This window comes from Brachyistius frenatus, unplaced genomic scaffold (assembly GCF_029030835.1).
Source record: "Brachyistius frenatus isolate BFR_SWC_R1_liver_20210118 unplaced genomic scaffold, ASM2903083v1 Contig_467, whole genome shotgun sequence".
Taxonomy (NCBI): domain Eukaryota; kingdom Metazoa; phylum Chordata; class Actinopteri; family Embiotocidae; genus Brachyistius; species Brachyistius frenatus.
The window spans coordinates 1-21,799 of NW_027211066.1; the positions used below are offsets into that span (position 1 = coordinate 1).

At 47.6% G+C, this 21,799-nt stretch overlaps 3 protein-coding genes across 3 annotated transcripts; all 3 read left to right on the plus strand.

The window, feature by feature from the left end:
• The first annotated feature begins 561 nt into the window (after positions 1 to 561).
• Positions 562 to 2,402, plus strand: LOC138614195 (F-box only protein 38-like). The gene is made up of 6 exons (XM_069687480.1): positions 562 to 660; positions 767 to 933; positions 1,381 to 1,526; positions 1,628 to 1,731; positions 1,928 to 2,041; positions 2,136 to 2,402. The coding sequence occupies exons 1-6, from the start codon at positions 645 to 647 to the stop codon at positions 2,312 to 2,314; spliced, it is 726 nt and encodes a 241-aa protein (XP_069543581.1). The 5' UTR covers positions 562 to 644; the 3' UTR covers positions 2,315 to 2,402.
• Positions 2,403 to 6,821: 4,419 nt separating this feature from the next.
• LOC138614194 (magnesium transporter protein 1-like) lies at positions 6,822 to 14,532 on the plus strand. Its single transcript, XM_069687479.1, has 10 exons — positions 6,822 to 6,934; positions 8,463 to 8,632; positions 8,705 to 8,822; positions 9,335 to 9,475; positions 9,553 to 9,693; positions 11,899 to 11,988; positions 12,276 to 12,339; positions 13,704 to 13,778; positions 13,924 to 14,014; positions 14,110 to 14,532. The coding sequence occupies exons 1-10, from the start codon at positions 6,851 to 6,853 to the stop codon at positions 14,123 to 14,125; spliced, it is 990 nt and encodes a 329-aa protein (XP_069543580.1). The 5' UTR covers positions 6,822 to 6,850; the 3' UTR covers positions 14,126 to 14,532.
• A 1,622-nt stretch (positions 14,533 to 16,154) lies between these two features.
• igbp1 (immunoglobulin (CD79A) binding protein 1) lies at positions 16,155 to 21,301 on the plus strand. The gene is made up of 3 exons (XM_069687482.1): positions 16,155 to 16,770; positions 20,295 to 20,627; positions 20,795 to 21,301. Exons 1-3 carry the CDS (start codon positions 16,165 to 16,167, stop codon positions 21,059 to 21,061), a joined length of 1,206 nt encoding a protein of 401 aa, XP_069543583.1. The 5' UTR covers positions 16,155 to 16,164; the 3' UTR covers positions 21,062 to 21,301.
• The last annotated feature ends 498 nt before the right edge of the window (positions 21,302 to 21,799 follow it).

Genomic DNA, 21,799 nt, shown 5'->3' on the forward strand with positions numbered 1-21,799 from the left:
CACACACACACACACACACACACACACACTTCACACACACACACACACACACACACACACACACACACACACAACCACACACACACACACACACACACACACACACACACACACACACACACACACACACACACACACACACACACACACACACACACACACACACACACACACACACACACACACACACACACACACACACACACACACACACACACACACACACACACACACACACACACACACACACACACACACACACACACACACACACACACACACACACACACACACACACACACACACACACACACACACACACACACACACACACACACACACACACACACACACACACACACACACACACACACACACACACACACACACACACACACACACACACACACACACACACACACACACACACACACACACACACACACACACACACACACACACACACACACACACACACACACACACACACACACACACACACACACACACACACACACACAACCTTCACACACACACACACACACACACACACAAAGGTCCTGTGTGTGAAGAGTAAGAACCTGGTCGGCGTCACTCTGACCAACTGTGGCATCACCGACCTGGTGCTCAGGGACTGTCCCAAGATGATGTTCATCCACGGTAACAGACCTGTCCCCGTCAGACAGAGACAGCTGTGTGTACGGTCATACATGAATACGTGTGCTCTGCTTCAGTTGTCCTGTGACGTGTCCTCCTGTCCCTGCAGCCACCAGATGTCGAGTGCTGAAGCAGCTGCGAGTGGACAGCGCCCCTATCGTGAACCGCTTTGACTACGCTCAGTGTAAGAAGCTGGACATGGAGCAGGTCCTGGATCAGATTCTGAGGATGCCTCCTGAGAGGAACCGCATCATCTACATGCGCCCGATGCACCAGGTCGGTCCTCTGTGATGCCATCTGTGTTCCTACCAACCGTATCCTGTATGTGGGCTGAGCAGAAACTCTACTGAGCATGTGCAGGAGACAGTGAGGGTTAAACACTGGATTCATAGATCATGACCTACAACATACTACACACACGTGACTGTCTGCTGCAGACGTCATGTCCACCAATCAGAGGCGTCCCTGTGTGGGACAGCTGATCCAACACACGAGAACATGGGGGTCACCTTAATACACCTGTAGGGTCAACAAAGTCATGTGATCAGCATCAACCATCATTGTGTGTGTGTGTGTGTGTGTGTGTGTGTGTGTGTGTGTGTGTGTGTGTGTGTGTGTGAGAGTCTACAGGTGATCGAAAAACCAGATGTTCAATGAATGTGTCCTCATGAGGACTGTGTCCCCGTGTCTGTCCTCCTGAGGACTGTGTCCCTGTGTCCCCAGATTGACTCGGTGGCGTTGGAGCGCCGTCTCTTCCAGGGTCCATATCCGTATCATATCTCTGTCGTACACGAGTTCAGCAACCCTCCAAATATTCGCAACAAAGTTCGCATCCGCAGCTGGATGGACACCATCGCTAACATCAGCCAGTGAGTGGACACAACACGCAAGAAGCAACACGCAACACGCAACATGCACACAACCACCAACGCAACATGCTGAGGGGGTTGTTTGGTTGTTTGTGTCTCAGAGAGTTGATCAAGTACGAGTTCTTCCCAGAAGCCACCAGGACGGAGGAGGATGTGAGGAAGTATCCCAGATACCCCTGGGGGAGGGACATCTACACTCTGGAGGGTAATGTAGACACACACACACACAGTCACACACACACACACACACTACAGTCGCACACAAACACAATCGCACAAACAGTCACACACAGACGCACACACACAAACAGTCACACACAGTCTCACACACACAGTCACACACATTCACACACATGCTGCTGCCCTACAGTTCTCCTCCATCCTTCCCTGCTGTGTCCCAGGTGTGGTGGATGGCGCCCCCTACAGCATGGTGACAGACTTCCCCTGGCTGCGGACTCTGAGAGCTGCGGACCCCAACAGCTACGCCCGCTACGACTTTGAGGACGATGAGAGCAGTGAGTGTGAGCGGTTTCTGCTCTCTAACTGCACTGCTGCTGCACGGCTGCATCCGGCTGTCCTCTAACACGTCTTCTCTCCGTCTCTCGTTAGCCACCATCTACGCCCCGCGGCGCAAAGGACAGCTGTCAGCGGACATCTGCATGGAGACCATCGGGGAGGAGATCTCAGAGCGCCGGCAGAGCAGGAGAGGAGTGTTCCAGAGGGTGGTGGTTCTGTTCCTGCATCACTGTGACACGCCGGGAGAGCCTGTGGACGACGACTACATCTAGCAGAGACACCTCCGGGTGGATCGGACCGCTCTGAACTGGACCGGACCGCGCTCTGAACCGGACCAGACCGCTCTAATCCGGACCAGACCGCTCTGAACTGGACCGGACCGCTCTGAACCGGACCGCTCTGAACCGGACCGGACCTCGCTCTCAACCGGACCGGACCTCGCTCTGAACTGGACCAGACCGCTCTGAACCGGACGTCTCGCTGTGCAGGCTGCAGGTCAGCCTGGAACATGCCCACTGGGGGGCGCTAGGAAACCTCACCTGGATAGCTGGGGTGGACTTCTGCAGTGTGGCCTCGAGAGAACTTCACCGAGAAGGAATGACTCCACCCACCTGTCTATCCACCCACCTCCCTGTCTCCGTCTCCTCCCACCTCCCTGTCTCTTTCTCCACCCACCTCTCTGTCTCTGTCTCCACCCACCTCCCTGTCTCTGTCTCCACCCACCTCCCTGTCTCTGTCTCCACCCACCTCTCTGTCTCCACCCACCTCCCTGTCTCTTTCTCCACCCACCTCCCTGTCTCCATCTCCTCCCACTTCCCTGTCTCCGTCTCCACCCACCTCCCTGTCTCCGTCTCCACCCACCTCCGTCTCTTTCTCCCCCCCACCTCTCTCTCTGTCTCCACCCACCTCCCTGTCTCTGTCTCCTCCCATCTCCCTGTCTCCGTCTTCACCCACCTCCCTGTCTCTGTCTCTGTTCCCCCCACCCCTCCCCAGCAGCTCGATAAGGAAAGCCCCACCCCTCAATTGATGGATCTTCATCAATGATGTAGTGACCTCCATCAGCTGCTCTGCTCCAGCCGATCTGCTCTGACTCCGTTCTTTTGATTGGATCGTTCCCGTTGGGTTCATGTGGGTTCTCCGAGTGTATCCGAGGGTCTGCGGCAGTCCGTCCTCCTGGACATCAGAGACTCACGGAGCTGATTCTGACTCAGCAGACTCAGGCAGGACCGTTGTTCCTGTATAAGGACGGTCCGTCTCCTGGTTCTGTCGGTGGCCCGGTGGGTTCTGGAGGACTGAGATCGCTCACAGTGGACGTTGGTGATGAATGAACTTTCTGAATGTTTGTATGTTTGTACTGACACGAGTAAAAGAGGAGAGTTCTGTTCCTTCCTTGTTCTTTCTGTTCACCGCCCGATGCAGACTACATACTGCTTCTTCTTTAATGTGCTCAACAGCTTCTTATATTGTTCACCAAGTCCCATCTTCACGCACACACATACTCACACACATACTCACACACACATACTCACACACACATACTCACACACATACTCACACACATACTCACACACATACACACACACACATACTCACACACATACACACACACATACTCACACACATACTCACACACATACACACACACATACTCACACACATACACACACACATACTCACACACATACTCACACGCATACTCACACGCATACTCACACACATACTCACACATACACACATACTCACACATACACGTACTCACACACATACACACACGCATACTCACACGCATACTCACACACATACTCACACACATACTCACACACATACTCACACATACACACATACTCACATACACGTACTCACACACATACTCACACATACACACATACTCACACATACACGTACTCACACACATACTCACACATACACATACTCACACACACACATACTCACACACTCATACTCACACATTCACACATACACACATACTCACATACACATACTCACACGCATACTCACACACATACTCACATACTCACACATACACGTACTCACACACATACTCACACATACACACATACTCACAAATACACGTACTCACACACATACTCACACATACACATACTCACACACACACATACTCACACATACACATACTCACACACACACATACTCACACATACTCACACTCATACTCACACATTCACACATACACATACTCACATACTCACACATACACATACTCACATACTCACACATACTCACACGCATACTCACACACACATACTCACACATACTCACATATACATGTACTCACACACATACTCACACATACACACATACTCACACATACACATACTCACACACTCACATACTCACACATACACATACTCACACATACACACATACTCACACATACACGTACTCACACACATACACATACACATACTCACACACACACATACTCACACACACATACTCACACACACATACACACATACTCACACATACACACATACTCACACATACTCACACATACACACACTCATACTCACACATTCACACATACACATACTCACACACTCACATACACATACTCACACACACATACTCACACGCATACTCACACATACTCACACATACACACATACTCACACATACACGTACTCACACACATACTCACACATACACATACTCACATACTCACGCATATACTCACACGCATACTCACACACATACTCACACACATTCTCACACACATACTCGCACACATACTCACACTTATGCACGGTGGTTGATGTCAGCAACACGTCTCTATAAAGTTGTTCCAGGATCATGTTCACCACTGAGCTGCATCAACTCTTCTTTTAACAACACTCTGGAAACGTTGGGGAACTGAGGAGACCAGTTTCTGGAGTTTTGAAAGTGAAATGTGGTCCCATTCTTGCCTGATAGATGATTTCAGCTGCTCAAGAGTTCAGGGTCTCCTTTGTTGCATTGGTCATGTCCTGATGCTCCAGATGTTTTCAATGATTGACAGGTCTGGACTGCAGGAGGCCAGTTTATCAGCGGACTCTTCTACTAGAGAACCATGCTGTTGGAATACGTGCAGAATGTGGTTGGACGTTGTTCTGCTGAAATAAACAAGACCTTCCCTGAAAGAGACGTTGTCTGGATGGCAGCATATGTTGCTCCAAAACCTGAATATATCATTCAGCATTAATGCTTCCTTCCAGCAGCGCTGGCTGATGTACGGCATATTCATATTTTGGATGAATATATATCTCGAAATTTTCTGCGATGTCAGTTGAACATTCATTTGTAATTCAAAGCTTCGTGTGAACAGCCAGAAGCACTTTGTTTCATTTTGATTACAACCCATTTTATTCAAAGACTTCCTTGTTTCAGAATATAAAGCTGCAAAACATTTAAATGAAGAATAATATTAATAACTGGCTATTTAAGTTGAAAAGAAACATCTTTCTCTCGGAAGGATCCTGGTTTGTTTCAACACTTCACTTTCTCTGTTCTTCTGACAGGAGTTAATTAGTTCAGACCCACTCAGCTCTGCTTCTGTTGGACATGTCCCCAAGACATCTGGACATCAGGACATGATGGTCCTTCAGCGATCTCTGTCTCCTTGGTAACGGTCTAATGTCCCCCCTCCTCTGCCCTGCAGGACATACCAGATATGCACCCACCGGCCACTTTGTTAGGTACACCTGTTCAACTGCTCGTTAACGGCAATATGTAATGAGCCAATCACATGGCAGCAGCTCAATGCATTGAGGCATGTAGACACGGTGAAGATGAGCTGCTGAAGTTCAAACGGAGCATCAGAACAGGAAGAAAGGTGATTTCAGTGATTTGAAGGTGGCAGGTTGTTGGAGCCAGACGGGCTGGTCTGAATATTCACTAACTGATGATCTACTGATGAACAACCATCTCTAGCTTTACACAGAACGGTCCGACAAAGAGAACATATCCAGTGAGCTGCAGTTCTCTGATGCCTCGTTGATGCCAGAGGTCAGAGGTCAGAGGAGGTCAGCCAGACTGGTTGGAGATGATAGAAGGAAACAGTAACTCCAATAAGCACTCGTTCCAACCGAGAAGATCTGAACAACACCTGGAAGCTTGAAGCAGACGGACTGCAGCAGCAGAAGACCACCGGATCCTCCTGTCAGCTAACAACAGCAAACTGAGGCTGGATTCACACCGGCTCATTGGACAGGAGAAGATCAGAGTAACACCTCCGTCTGATGAGTCTGGATTTCTGCTGCCACATTCAGGTGGTCGGCAGAGTTTGGTGTCAACGACATGAAAGTGTGGATCCATCCTGCCTGGTATCAGCGGTACGGCCTCCACGGTCACCACATCTCCATCTAATGGAAGCTTTGGGATGTGGTGCAACGGGAGATTCACATCACGGATGTGCAGCTGATAGATCTGCAGCACCTGTGATGTCATCATGTGAATATGGAGCGAAACCTCTGAGGAATGTTTCCAGCAGCTCGTTGAATCTACGACACCAAGAATTAAGAATTAAAGCAGTTCTGAAGGCAAAAGGGTCCAACGGTACCAGCAAGGTGTACCTAATAAAGTGGCTGGTGAGCGTATATATGTATGAATGTCTGTGGGACAGACTGCCGCCTGCGGAGGGCAGCAGTGAGCTCTGCCGCATGCCTAAAATTAATGGGACGAAGTAGTAGAACCGGAAGCAAGGAGCGGCAGCTGTCTTCTGGTTGGCGAAGAGCAGACCAATGGGAAGCTGACAGAAGACTGTCGCGTGCTCGAGCGCGTGTGTCAGAATGGTTGGTAAAGTTTCCGTGTCGCTGCTTCTTCTTCTCGGCTTGTTTCTCCATGAAGTCGCCGACGCCCAGAAGAAGAAAGAGGTAAACTTCCCGCCAACAAAGTTCACGAACTTCAGCCGTACTTTCTGGGACTTTTTCCGAGTTGTGTGTCGTAAGATTGTTGCTTGCGGCAGCTAGCAGACGCTAACACACCGGTAGGCATTGTAGTCATGGGAACTAGTTAACCTGATGATTGTCAACAGGTTACACTGGTTTAACTAATTTACCTCTGCTAACGTACTATTACAACTAACCTTCTGTTAACCTTCAGTAAACCTTTGCTGTGTTCCAGATGCCATACAACATACATGTCGTACAACATAAATGACATACCACATACCTGACAGGAAATGACCTCATCATGTGAACACGTCACCCTCCAAAATATCTGCAGCTTTAATTATTTTACCCAGAAATCAGTGTGTTTTTGTGTCCTCTGTTTAACACTCAGTAAACACATTGATTCTTCTGTCCAGCAGCAGCAGTGGAAAAGAGACAAGTGTTCAGGAACAGCTGCAGCTTCCTCACATGCTTTTAATTTGAAAATCCTTTATGTTGGTAGCCCCCCCCCCCATTCGCCAAGATGGCGTTTAGGGTGGAAAGTGTCTAGAGTTTCACACTTCTTCTTTGGAGTGATCTGAGTGCTTCATCCTGGTACTGTTAGAACATCTGGAACACAAGCAGAACATCTGGAACACAAGTAGAACATCATCTGGAACACAGGCAGAACATCTGGAACACAAGCAGAACATCTGGAACACAAGTACAACATCTGGAACACAAGCAGAACATCTGGAACACAAGTAGAACATCATCTGGAACACAGGTAGAACATCTGGAACACAGGCAGAACATAATCTGGAACACAGGCAGAACATCTGGAACACAAGCAGAACATCTGGAACACAGGCAGAACATAATCTGGAACACGGGTAGAACATCTGGAACACAGGTAGAACATCATCTGGAACACAGGTATAACATCTGGAACACAAGTAGAACATCTGAAACATAGGTAGAACATCTGGAACACAAGCAGAACATCTGGAACACAAGTACAACATCTGGAACACAGGTAGAACATCTGGAACACACCGATCCAGGTGACCATATTTGGACGAGCTGGGGGAGGAGCCAGCGGTGGATCTGATCGGAAACCTGACGATACTACGTCCCGCCCACCGATAGCTGTAACCTGACTGCACCACAGGCCTGTCAATCAAACAGACACGCCCCTAAAAACAGGTGTTCTTGAATCTTCTTTTCTAATGAATGAGGGATTATTTTCAGATGGACCTCCAGAAAACTAATAAGAAGGAGTGACTTTAGCTAACAACACCGAGATAACTGATGGACACATTTTATTCACTTTGGATTTGATGAGAGAAGTTGAATGGGAGTCTATGGAGCCGGAGGCTTTTTGGAGCCGACCTCTAGTGGCACTCGCTGGTATTGCAGCTGAAGACACTTCTGCATCGGAACCATTTTACAGACCTGAAGCTACGAACTCTTTGATAAACAGTCTGTGGTCCAGACCCTGCTCTCACTGGTGTACTTCCTGTGTGTTCAGACCGTGCTGTCGGAGAAGGTCTCCCAGATGATGGACTGGGCCTCCAAGCGTTCCGTCATCAGAATGAATGGAGATAAGTTCCGGCGGTTCGTGAAGGCTCCTCCCAGGAACTACTCGGTGGTCATCATGTTCACGGCGCTGCAGCCTCAGAGACAGTGCGGGGTGTGCAGGTGAGAGATGGTAACCATGGAAACACCTGCTGCTGCTGATTCTAAGTGATCAGCTGTATCTTCTGTTTGCAGACAAGCTGATGAGGAGTTCCAAGTTCTGGCGAACTCCTGGCGCTACTCCTCCGCCTTCACCAACAGAGTGTTCTTCGCCTCGGTCGACTTCGATGAAGGATCGGACGTCTTCCAGATGGTGAGACAGAGGGGGATCCGAGGGGGTCTGATTTTGTTGTACCACAGATCTACAGTGTCTGAAATGGTTTAAAATGTAAATAAAAAGAGAATATGATGATTTTAAATTAATATTTTCCTGAAAACGGTCCAAAGGGTTAGGGTTTATTCATGACTGTCGGTGAAGTGTGTACAGATCCATGTCCAACCCACCAATAGGAAACTCCTGTCTCCTCCATCAGTGTAGGCCCCGCCCACTATGTCCAACTCTACATCTTTCTGTGACCCAATAAGAAGCGAAGTTCTGCAGTCTGTGACCAAAAGCAACACAATGGAGGAGAATCTGTTTCTTTCTTTTCTTCGCCTTTAGATGTTTTTACTTCATAACTGGATGTGTGAATACAGAGATTCGCTCCTACATACACACAGAACCACTTCCTGTCAGAGGACGCGTGTCCACCGCAGGGAACTCAGAGACCAGTCTGTGTAACACGGGTGGAGTTCTGCTCATGTCCTGTGTTCTTGTGTCTGCAGCTCAATATGAATTCTGCTCCGACCTTCCTCCACTTCCCGTCCAAAGGGAAACCTCGCAGGTCAGACACCTACGAGCTGCAGGTCCGAGGCTTCGCAGCGGAGCAGCTGGCTCGATGGGTGGCAGACCGGACCGATGTTCAGGTACGGGTCGCCGTGTCGGCTGTGATGTAATCAATGATGTAGTGGAGCCTCCGATGATGACGGCCGGTCTGTTTCAGATCCGTGTCATTCGACCTCCCAACTATGCAGGACCTCTGCTGCTCGGCTTCCTGCTGGCCATGATCGGAGGACTAGCGTATCTAAGGAGACACAACCTGGAGTTCCTGTTCAACAACAACGTGTGGGCCTTCTCTGCACTGGTAACACACACACACACACACACACACATATATATATTTATATATATATATACGTATATATACAAACACATACGACGATATATATATGTATATATATATACAAACACATACAATGATTGATATAGATATATATATATATACACACACACACACACATATATATATATACAAACATACGACTATATATATATGTATATATAGATATATAATATATATCTATATATACAAACACATACGACGAGATATATATATATATATGTATATATATATATATATATATATATACATATACAAACATACATATACAGTGGTGTGAAAAAGTGTTTGCCCCCTTCCTGATTTCCAATTGTTTTGCATGTTTGTCACTTAAATGTTTCAGATCATCAAACAAATTTAAATATTAGTCAAAGATAACAAGTAAACACAAAATGCAGTTTTTAAATGAAGGTTTTTATTATTAAGGGAGAAAAACAATCCAAACCCACATGGCCCTGTGTGAAAAAGCGTTTGCCCCTCCTGTTAAAACATAACTTAACTGTGGTTTATCACACCTGAGTTCAATTTCTCGAGCCACACCCAGGCCTGATTACTGACACACCTGTTCTCAATCAAGAAATCACTTCAATAGGACCTGCCTGACAAAGTGAAGGAGACCAAAAGATCCTCAGAAGATAGACATCATGCCGAGATCCAAAGAAATTCAGGAACAAATGAGAAAGAAAGTAATTGAGATCTATCAGTCTGGAAAAGGTTCGAAAGCCATTTCTAAAGCTTTGGGACTCCAGAGAACCACAGTGAGAACCATTATCCACAAATGGAGAAAACATGGAACAGTGGTGAACCTTCCCAGGAGCGGCCGGCCGACCAAAATTACCCCGAGAGAGCAGCGACGACTCATCCGAGGTCACAAAAGACCTATATGTATATCTGTATATTTGGGCAGCACGGTGGTGCAGTGGTTAGCACTGTCACCTCACAGCAAAAAAGGTTCTGGGTTCGAATCCGGTCCTGGGCCTTTCTGTGCGGAGTTTGCATGTTCTCCCTGTGCTTGCGTGGGTTCTCTCCGGGTTCTCCGGCTTCCTCCCATCATCCAAAAACATGCACCTCAGGTCAGGTTACCTGGCTCCGCGCTAGTGGCAGCCTGCTGCAGCATCTCCCCTCTGAGAGCCCCCCTGCTGTAGGGAAGAAACTTCCCCTCGGGGATTAATAAAGTGTATCAAATCAACAACAACAAAAAAAATCAAATATTATATATATATATACACACACATATATATATATATTATATATATATAATATATAGATATACATATACACACACACATATATATTTATATATATATATATATATACCTCAGATGTGTGTGTGTGTATATATATATATATGTGTATATCTATATATATATATCAATATATGTGTGTGTGTGTGTGTGTGTGTGTGTGTGTCCAATCCTTATGGTCTTTTCCAAACCTCAGACTGGCTCTTCTTTGCTTCTCGTTGATGAAGGGTTTCTTTCTAGCTTTGCACGACTTCAGCCCCGCTGATAGGAGCCTATTTCTAACTGTCCTCTGCCGGTCTGTGGCTTTGTTGTCCCTAATGTCTGCTGCCTGACCTCGCTCTCACTGTATCCCTCTGCCAATTCAACCCTACTTTTCCTCACTCAGAACTTTTGGTCAATAGTCACTTTTTTTTTTATTCCAATTACTTTGAAGGTACTACGAGCACCGTTTCTGCCATCCAGCTGGTCCTATTGTAAGAGGACAGTGATGACCACAGCAGTGGTTGTTATACTTTTCTTCATTAAATAAGTTTTGGTTCAGGTGATCACCTCATTAAGTAGAATCAGGTGTTTCTGTATTGGAATTCAACAGACTAGAATGGAACGGCTGCCGTAGAGATGCTGATTTCAGAAACATTTGGACAGGTCTCTTCATTTTATACAGAGCTGTATATAGACACACACACACGTATATAGACACACACACACACATGTATATATGCACACACATACAGAAACACACACACACACACACACACACACACACACACACTCTCACACATACCACTTACATTTAAGCCTGCATGTGCTGCACAGTAGTCAGTTCTCCTCTAGAACCTCATTGGTGTCTGTTCTGTTAGCTTCTCTCTCGCTGCGTTCAGCCTCCCATGAAGCACCCACGTGTGTGTGTTTCTGTGTGTTTCAGTGCTTTGTGCTGATCATGACTTCAGGCCAGATGTGGAACCACATCAGAGGACCCCCATATGCACACAAGAACCCCAGCACAGGACAAGTTGTAAGACACGCACACAATGCACAACACCTCCTGAGTCCCACATCAGCCCCAATAAAGATATGATATTATATTTATGGTACACCAGCATCCTGCTGGATCACCTTCTGAGACACTATCAGTCCCCAGTCTTAAAGGGACAGAGTCCTCAGTCCTAACGGGAAAGAGTCTTCAGTCTTAACATTCCCCTCAGTCTGCAGTATGTTGTGTTGACGGTGGTTCTACGTTCTTGTGTTCTTGTATTTGGGCCGATCAATGCTGTGAACTAAGAGGTGTAACTATGATTTCAGAGTTACATCCACGGCAGCAGCCAGGCCCAGTTCGTGGCAGAGACGCACATCATCCTGATCTTCAGTATCCTTCAGCTGGACACACACTCACACTGTTAAGGTCCAAACACACTGAACACCACACCAGGAACGCTATTAGCTCTGTTAGCTCCGTTAGCTTCGTTAGCTCTGTTACCTGTGGGGTAAAATGTGCAGATTAACAGGAAAAACCTGAGCTTGTAAACCGTTGAGACACATGAACACCTGTCTGGTCTCCACAGCTGCTCTCCACACAACATACCTGTCGGCTCAGTCAGAGCATAAAACACACTCCTCTTCATCGTTTATAAACACTCTCTCCTCTTCATCGTTTATAAAACACACTCTCCTCTTTATCGTTTATAAAACACACTCCTCTTCATCGTTTATAAACACTCTCTCCTCTTCATTGTTTATAAAACACACTCTCCTCTTTATCGTTTATAAAACACACTCCTCTTCATCGTTTATAAACACTCTCCTCTTCATCGTTTATAAAACACACTCTCCTCTTTATCGTTTATAAAACACACTCCTCTTCATCGTTTATAAACACTCCTCTTCATCGTTTATAAACACTCTCCTCTTCATCGTTTATAAAACACACTGCTCTTCATCGTTTATAAACTCTCTCCTCTTCATCGTTTATAAACACTCTCCTCTTCATCGTTTATAAACACACTCTCCTCTTCATCGTTTATAAACACTCCTCTTCATTGTTTATAAACACACACTCCTCTTCATCGCTTATAAACACACTCTCCTCTTCATCGTTTATAAACACACTCTCTTCATCGTTTATAAAACACACTCCTCTTCATCATTTATAAACACACTCTCCTCTTTATTGTTTATAAAACACTCCTCTTCATCGTTTATAAAACACACTCCTCTTCATCGTTTATAAACACACTCTCCTCTTCATCGTTTATAAACACACTCCTCTTCATCGTTTATAAACACACTCTCCTCTTCATCGTTTATAAACACACTCTTCATCGTTTATAAAACACACTCCTCTTCATCGTTTATAAACACACTCTCTTCATCGTTTATAAACACACTCTCCTCTTCATCGTTTATAAACACACTCTTCATCGTTTATAAACACACTCTCCTCTTCATCGTTTATAAAACACTCCTCTTCATCGTTTATAAACACACTCCTCTTCATCGTTTATAAAACACACTCCTCTTCATCGTTTATAAAACACACTCCTCTTCATCGTTTATAAAACACACTCTCCTCTTCATCGTTTATAAAACACACTCTCCTCTTCATCGTTTATAAACACTCTCCTCTTCATCGTTTATAAAACACACTCTCCTCTTCATCGTTTATAAAACACACTCTCCTCTTCATCGTGGTTCAGATTGAAATCATGTTCTGACCCTTGACCTGACTGACAGATGCTGCTGTTACCATGGGAATAGTGCTGCTGTGCGAGGCTGCTACCTCTGACATGGACATTGGAAAGAGGAAGAGTATGAACTCACACACACACACACACACTGTAAATTGAGACACAACAGCTCATACAGAACATCTGGAGCACCCTGGGAGAATATGAACATTTAAAATACTCTGACAGACAGGAGGAAAACAACAGTGTGTGTGTGTGTGTGTCAGTCATGTGTGTTGCAGGTATCGGTCTGGTGGTTCTTTTCTTCAGCTGGCTGCTGTCCATCTTCAGAGCAAAGTACCATGGATACCCATACAGGTAGAGACAGACAGATGTTGACGTTTGGCCTACTGTGATTGGCTGAGACGGTTCTTGTCTGCTATTGGCTGACAGTCTTGCCCTCTGTCTTGCAGCTTCCTGATGAGTTGAAGCTGATGAGGTCCGCCAGCATGGAGATGAAATGGTCCAGAGGATGGTGTGTCCATGGCAACGGCCTGTCCAGCCATGATCTGTCCACAAATATAGACACACACACACACAGTGCCTTTCCAAAGCCTCTGCAGGATGTCGTTCATCTCCTCAACTATCAGAGGTTCATTTGACCTGGACACAAATATCACCCCGAGTTTAACGGGTCAGAACCACCGGAACCTCACAGACGGGACTTTCTCTGTTCACATCTTTCTGTTTCTTTATTTGTGTGTGTGTGGGGTGAACACGGTAAAAGTTCTCTCAGGTTTCCAGGCTTTTATTTTGAAAAGACCATGTACAGTTTGTGATTGACACACTTCATCAGCGATGAGCAGCACACAACTTCAATAAATGTCTTCTAACACATCCTGTCCTCCGTCTTTCTACTCTGTGTATACACATATCTATATCTATACCTATATATATATATACAATGCTCCAAAAAATAAAGGGACCACTTAAACAACTCAATGTAACTCCAATCAATCCCACTTGTGTGAAATCAAGCTGTCCAGTTCGGATCAACACTGATTGAGGATCAGTTTCACCTGCTGTTGTACAAATGGAACAAACAGGTGGAAATGAGGCAATTATCAAGACAACCCTATAAAGGAACGGTTCTGCAGGTGGTGACCACAGACCGTTTCTCTGTCCTCGTCCTTTCTGGATGATCGTTGGTCCCTTTTGCATTTTGCCAGTGTCCTCACCACTAGAGGGAGCATGAGGTGTCTCCAACCCACAGAAGTTGTTCAGGTAGTGCAGCTCATCCAGGATGGCAAATCAATGTACACTGTGGCAAGAAGGTTTGCTGTGTCTGTCAGCACAGTGTCAAGAGCACGGAGGACATACCGGGAGACGGGCCGGTCCACCAGGAGACGTGGAGGGGGACGTAGGAGGACAACAACCCGGCAGCGGGACCGCTATCTGCTCCTTTGTGCAAGGAGGAGCAGGAGGAGCGCTGCCAGAGCCCTACAAAATGACCTCCAGCAGGCCACTAATGTGCATGTTTCTGCTCAAACTGTCAGAAACAGACTCCATGAGGGCGGTAGAGGGCCCGACGTCCACAAGTGGGGTCTGTGCTTACAGCCCGACACCGTGCGGGGCGACCGGACTTTACCGGAGAACACCGAGATCGGCAGCTTCTCCGTCGGCGCCCTGCGGTCTTCACGGACGAGAGCAGGTTCCCACTGAGCACATGTGACAGACGTGACGGAGTCTGGAGACGCCGTGGAGAACGTTCTGCTGCCTGCAACATCCTCCAGCGGGACCGGTTCGGCGGCGGGTCAGCGACGGTCTGGGGAGGCGTTTCTTCGGAGGGCAGCGCAGCCCTCCGTGTGCGAGCCAGAGGTACCCTGACTGATATTAGGTCCCGGGATGAGATCCTCAGACCCGTTGAAGACCATCTGCTGGTGCAGCGGGTCCTGGGTTCCTTCTGATGCAGGACAATGCTCGGCCTCATGTGGCTGGAGTGTGTCAGCGGTTCCTGCACGATGAAGGCGTCGACGCTCCGGACCGGCCCGTCCGTCCCCCGGACCCGAATCCAATCCGGCACATCCGGGACATCGCGTCTCGTTCCGTCCGCCGACGCCACGTCCACCGCAGACTGTCCGGGAGTGGACCGATGCTTTGATCCGGGTCTGGGAGGAGATCCCTCAGGAGAACATCCGTGGTCTCATCAGGAGCATGCCCAGGCGTTGTAGGGAGTGATACAGGCACGTGGAGGACACACACTACTGAGACTCATTTGGACATGTCTTCAGGAATCTCCACAGAAGTTGGATCAGCCTGTGATCTGATTTCTCCACTTTTATTTGGAGTATGATTCTGAATCCAGACCTCCATGGATAATGATTCTGATTTCCATTGATCATTCTGATGTTATCTTGTTCTCAACACATTCCACTATGTGATGAATAAACATTTGAACTAGAATATCTCATTCATTGAGATCGAGGAGGTGTTGTTCAAGTGTTCCCTTTATTTTTTTGGAGCAGTGTATGTATGTGCCGCTGCTTCTCTGTTTAGCGTCTGATCCACACTCCGGTCCAGTAGGGGGCGGAAATAGTTCGATAAAGCTGGCTGCCAACCTCCAACAAAAATTGAAAGAAGAAGAACCCGGAAGCAACGACAAGATGGCGGACCTTGAGAGCAGCAGCTCCGTTACTGGGCCGTCTGACTCCGAGACCGGACCTCCGAAGCTGTCCGAGTTGCTGGACCGCGGCTGGAAGATCTTTGAGGAGGTGGACAGCACCGAGGAGCCGCTGTCCTCCACCAGCGTCCAGGTCCGAGTCCGCCGCGGTGTGAGCCTGCTGGAGGAGGCGGCCGGGATGGTGGCTCAGCTCGACCTGTTCAGCCGGAACGAGGAGCTGGAGGAGGTGAGCACGGCCGACCTGAAGTACCTGCTGCTGCCCGCCCTGCGCGGAGCCCTCAGCCTGAAGCTCAGCGGCCGAGACCGGCGGCTGGACGCGGTCCGGACGGCCCGGGCCCACTTCATGGACTTCTTACGCCGCTGCAAAGACTACAACATGTTCCGGTTCGACCTACCGCCGTCAGCTGCGGGAAACGGATCCGGAGCGGCGGAGAGCGGAGCGTCTGAAGCCCCGGTAAGACCTTCATCATCATCATCATCACCACCTTCATTATCATTACATACAGCCAGGTAAGACCTTCATCATCATCATCATCATCATAATCTGCTGCTGCTGCAGGTCGAGTCCAACAGCTGTGAACTGAGTTGCTCAGTGTTCCTGCTGAAGGAGCAACAGCGTCTGCAGACCCTCCATCACAGCTGATCATATGAGAGGACTCATCCTGTAGGCAGAGCCTGCTGTTGATGCTTGATTCATGTGCAGCAGCCTGATTTACACATCACATCTGTGGAAGTTCAATATCTACATATATACAGTGGGGCAAAAAAGTATTTAGTCAGCCACCAATTGTGCAAGTTCTCCCACTTAAAAAGATGAGACGCCTGTAATTTTCATCACAGGTACACTTCAACTATGAGAGACAGAATGGGGGGAAAGAATCCAGGAAATCACATTGTAGGATTTTTAAATGAATTAATTGGTGAATTCCTCGGTAAAATAAGTATTTGGTCACCTACAAACAAGCAAGATTTCTGGCTCTCAGACCTGTAACTTCTTCTTTAAGAGGCTCCTCTGTCCTCCACTCGTTACCTGTATTAATGGCACCTGTTTGAACCAGAAACAAAATTGTAGACCTGCACCAGGCTGGGAAGACTGAATCTGCAATAGGTAAGCAGCTTGGTGTGAAGAAATCAACTGTGGGAGCAATTATTAGAAAATGGAAGACATACAAGACCACTGATAATCTCCCTCGATCTGGGGCTCCACACAAGATCTCACCCCGTGGGGCCAAAATGATCACAAGAACGGTGAACAAAAATCCCAGAACCACACGGGGGGACCTCGTGAATGACCTGCAGAGAGCTGGGACCAAAGTAACAGAGGCTACCATCAGTAACACACTACGCCGCCAGGGACTCAAATCCTGCAGTGCCAGACGTGTCCCCCTGCTTCAGCCAGTACATGTCCAGGCCCGTCTGAAGTTTGCTCGAGAGCATTTGGATGATCCAGAAGAGGATTGGGAGAATGTCATATGGTCAGATGAAACCAAAATAGAACGTTTTGGTAAAAACTCAACTCGTCGTGTTTGGAGGAGAAAGAATGCCGAGTTGCATCCAAAGAACACCATACCTACTGTGAAGCATGGGGGTGGAAACATCATGCTTTGGGGCTGTTTTTCTGCAAGGGGACCAGGACGACTGATCCGTGTAAAGGAACAAATGAATGGGGCCATGTATCGTGAGATTTTGAGTGAAAACCTCCTTCCATCAGCAAGGGCATTGAAGATGAAACGTGGCTGGGTCTTTCAGCGTGACAATGATCCTAAACACACCGCCCGGGCAACGAAGGAGTGGCTTCGTAAGAAGCATTTCAAGGTCCTGGAGTGGCCTCGCCAGTCTCCAGATCTCAACCCCATAGAAAATCTGTGGAGGGAGTTGAAAGTCCGTGTTGCCCAGCGACAGCCCCAAAACATCACTGCTCTAGAGGAGATCTGCATGGAGGAATGGGCCAAAATACCAGCAACAGGGTGAAAAGCTTGTGAAGACTTACAGACAACCTTTGACCTTTGTCATTGCCAACAAAGGGTATAGAACAAAGTATTGAGATGAACTTTTGTTATTGACCAAATACTTATTTTCCACCATAATTTGCAAATATATTCTTTAAAAATCAGACAATGTGATTTTCAGGAATTTTTTTTCTCATTTTGTCTCATAGTTGAAGTGTACCTGTGATGAAAATTACAGGCGTCTCTCATCTTTTTAGGTGGGAGAACTTTCACAATTGGTGGCTGACTAAATACTTTTTTGCACCACTGTAGATAGATGAGACACACACACAGCGGTGTGAAAAAGTGTTTGCTTCCTTCCTGATTTCTTATTTTTTGCATGTTTGTCACTTAAATGTTTCAGATCATCAAACAAATTTAAATATTAGTCAAAGATAACACAAGTAAACACAAAATGCAGTTTTTAAATGAAGGTTTTTATTATTAAGGGAGAAAAACAATCCAAACCCACATGGCCCTGTGTGAAAAAGTGTTTGCCCCCCAAACCTAATAACTGGTTGGGCCACCCTCAGCAGCAACAACTGCAATCAAGCGTTTGCGATAACTTGCAATGAGTCTTTTCCAGCTGTGGAGGAATGTTGGCCGACTCATCTTTGCAGAGTTGTTGTAATTCAGCCACATTGGAGGGTTTTCCAGCACCAACCTCCTTTTTAAGGTCATGCCACAGCATCTCAATAGGATTCAGGTCAGGACTTTGACGAGGCCACTCCAAAGTCTTCATTTTGTTTTTCTTCATCCATTCAGAGGTGGACTTGCTGGTGTGTTTTGGATCATTGTCCTGCTGCAGAACCCAAGTTGGCTTCAGCTTGAGGTCACGAACAGACGGCCGGACGTTCTCCTTCAGGATGTTTTGGTAGACGGTAGAATTCATGGTTCCATTTATCACAGCAAGTCTTCCAGGTCCTGAAGCAGTAAAACAGCCCCAGACCATCACACCACCACCACCATATTTTACTGTTGGTATGAGGTTCTTCTTCTGAAATGTGGTGTTACTTTTACACCAGATGTAACGGGACACACACCTTCCAAAAAGTTCAACTTTTGTCTCGTCAGTCCACAGAGTATTTTCCCAAAAGTCTCGGAGATCATCAAGATGTTTTCTGGCAAAAATGAGACGAGCCTTAATGTTCTTTTTGCTCAGCGGTGGTTTTGGTCTTGGAACTCTGCCATGCAGCCATTTCTGCCGAGTCTCTTTCTTCTGGTGGAGTCATGAACACTGACCTGAACTGAGGCAAGTGAGGCCTGCAGTTCTTTGGATGTTGTCGTGGGGTCTTTTGTGACCTCTCGGATGAGTCGTCGCTGCTCTCTCGGGGTAATTTTGGTCGGCCGGCCGCTCCTGGGAAGGTTCACCACTGTTCCATGTTTTCTCCATTTGTGGATAATGGTTCTCACTGTGGTTCTCTGGAGTCCCAAAGCTTTAGAAATGACTTTAGAACCTTTTCCAGACTGATAGATCTCAATTACTTTCTTTCTCATTTGTTCCTGAATTTCTTTGGATCTCGGCATGATGTCTATCTTCTGAGGATCTTTTGGTCTCCTTCACTTTGTCAGGCAGGTCCTATTGAAGTGATTTCTTGATTGAGAACAGGTGTGTCAGTAATCAGGCCTGGGTGTGGCTCGAGAAATTGAACTCAGGTGTGATAAACCACAGTTAAGTTATGTTTTAACAGGAGGGGGAAACACTTTTTCACACAGGGCCATGTGGGTTTGGATTGTTTTTCTCCCTTAATAATAAAAACCTTCATTTAAAAACTGCATTTTGTGTTTACTTGTGTTATCTTTGACACACCACTGTGTGTGTGTGTGTATATATATATATTTCATCCACTTTTTCACACCACTGTACATCTATCTATACTGCTATGACTGAAATTTAAAAAAAAAAGTCTATTAAAGTTTTTTTTTTAAGTGGATCATGTGACCTTTGATCATGTGACCTTTGAACTGTGATGTTTGCTTGTGGTTTCAGTCGGCTCCCCGCCCACCAGACCTGGTTGCCATGGCAGCACAGAGGCAGGCAAAGATTGAGCAGTACCGTCAGAAGAAGGAGCTGGAGGCCCGACTGTCGGAGGTCCGGAGAGCGCTGGAGAGCGGGCAGGCCGACGACGAGGCGAGCCGGGACTTCTACCTGCTGAGCATCCGGCGGTGGATCAGCGTCAGTCTGGAGGAGGTACAGAGCATCGACCAGGAGCTGCAGCTGATCCAGCACATGGAGGGGGGGGGGCATCGCTCAGACCGGGGATCACATCAGACCACCAGGACCCCCATGAAACCCTTCATCCTCACCAAGGAGGCAGTCCAGGTGAGACCAGACGCTACACCGATTCTGGTCTGGGACCAGGACTACCTGACCAGGAGTCCTGTTCTGAGACCAGTAGTAGAACTCCTGGTCTCAGAACAGGACTCCTGAGACCTGGACTCTTGGACCCCTGGTGTCCCCTTGGTTTAATGTGTGGTCTCGGTCCACAGGCCCGGGTGTTCGGGGCCGGGTACCCCAGCCTGCCCACCATGACGGTGGATGACTGGTATGAACAACACAGCAGACGGGGCGTCCTGCCGGACCAGGGTGTCCCCGGCACCGTCCCTGGGGACGAGGACGCCAAAGACAGGGAGGATGAAGACAAAGAGAAGAAGGCTGAAAACGATGATGAGGAGTCTCTGCTGAAGGTCAGAAACTGGGACGACTGGAAGGACACTCACCGCAGGGGGTATGGAAACCGGCAGAACATGGGCTGACCCATCCGGCCCGGTCCAGGAGGAGAACGCTCACATGTCTGATCCTGAAACTGTTCATCTGAGAAGGTCCCCGGACCCAGAGGACCACCTCCTCCTTCTCTTCATCGTCACACCTGTTCCTTGGTTGACCTGCAGGTGGACTCTCTTCTGTTCGGTTCTGTTCGGTCCACTGTGTGCTGCCATGTCTCTGTGTTAATAAAAATGTGCAGTGTGGCTGAGCTGAATGGACCGCAGCCATGATGCTCCGTCTGTTTGTCTGCCTCACAGTCACCACAGAACAGGAAGTGATGTGGTCTTTACTGAGAGGGAGGCAGTGTAATGATTGGGTTGGGGAGGGGGGTGGAGCTGAGGTCATGAGGTCATGGTCAGGCAGGTGAGTTATTGCAGAACCTGGTCCAGGTAGGAGGGACCCTGCAGTGTGTCAGTGTGTGTCCCCGTGTCTCACTGTGTGTCCCCATATCACTGTCTCACTGTGTGTCCCCCGTATCACTGTGTCCCCGTGTCTCACTGTGTCAGCGTGTGTCTCATGGTGTGTCCCCGTGCAAGTGTCAGTGTTGTCCCCGTATCAGTCTCATGGTGTGTCCCTGTATCACTGTGTCTCACTGTATGTCCCCGTGTCTCACTGTGTCAGTGTGTGTCCCCGTATCAGTGTCTCTCACTGTGTCCCCGTATCACTGTGTCAGTGTGTGTCCCCGTGTTGACTGCATGGTGGAGGAACCTTTCATCTCGCATCTGATA

Bases quoted from the DNA above. Each gene is read 5' to 3' on its own strand.
- LOC138614195 (XM_069687480.1), top strand. The intron at 1,732-1,927 runs GTAATGTAGACA...GCTGTGTCCCAG, and splicing joins GGACATCTACACTCTGGAGG to GTGTGGTGGATGGCGCCCCC. The intron at 2,042-2,135 runs GTGAGTGTGAGC...GTCTCTCGTTAG, and splicing joins CTTTGAGGACGATGAGAGCA to CCACCATCTACGCCCCGCGG.
- LOC138614194 (XM_069687479.1), top strand. From the start codon at position 6,851: ATGGTTGGTAAAGTTTCCGTGTCGCTGCTTCTTCTTCTCGGCTTGTTT. The intron at 8,633-8,704 runs GTGAGAGATGGT...TTCTGTTTGCAG, and splicing joins AGACAGTGCGGGGTGTGCAG to ACAAGCTGATGAGGAGTTCC. The intron at 9,694-11,898 runs GTAACACACACA...TGTGTGTTTCAG, and splicing joins TGTGGGCCTTCTCTGCACTG to TGCTTTGTGCTGATCATGAC.
- igbp1 (XM_069687482.1), top strand. From the start codon at position 16,165: ATGTATGTGCCGCTGCTTCTCTGTTTAGCGTCTGATCCACACTCCGGT. The intron at 16,771-20,294 runs GTAAGACCTTCA...TTGTGGTTTCAG, and splicing joins GCGGAGCGTCTGAAGCCCCG to TCGGCTCCCCGCCCACCAGA. The intron at 20,628-20,794 runs GTGAGACCAGAC...CTCGGTCCACAG, and splicing joins TCACCAAGGAGGCAGTCCAG to GCCCGGGTGTTCGGGGCCGG.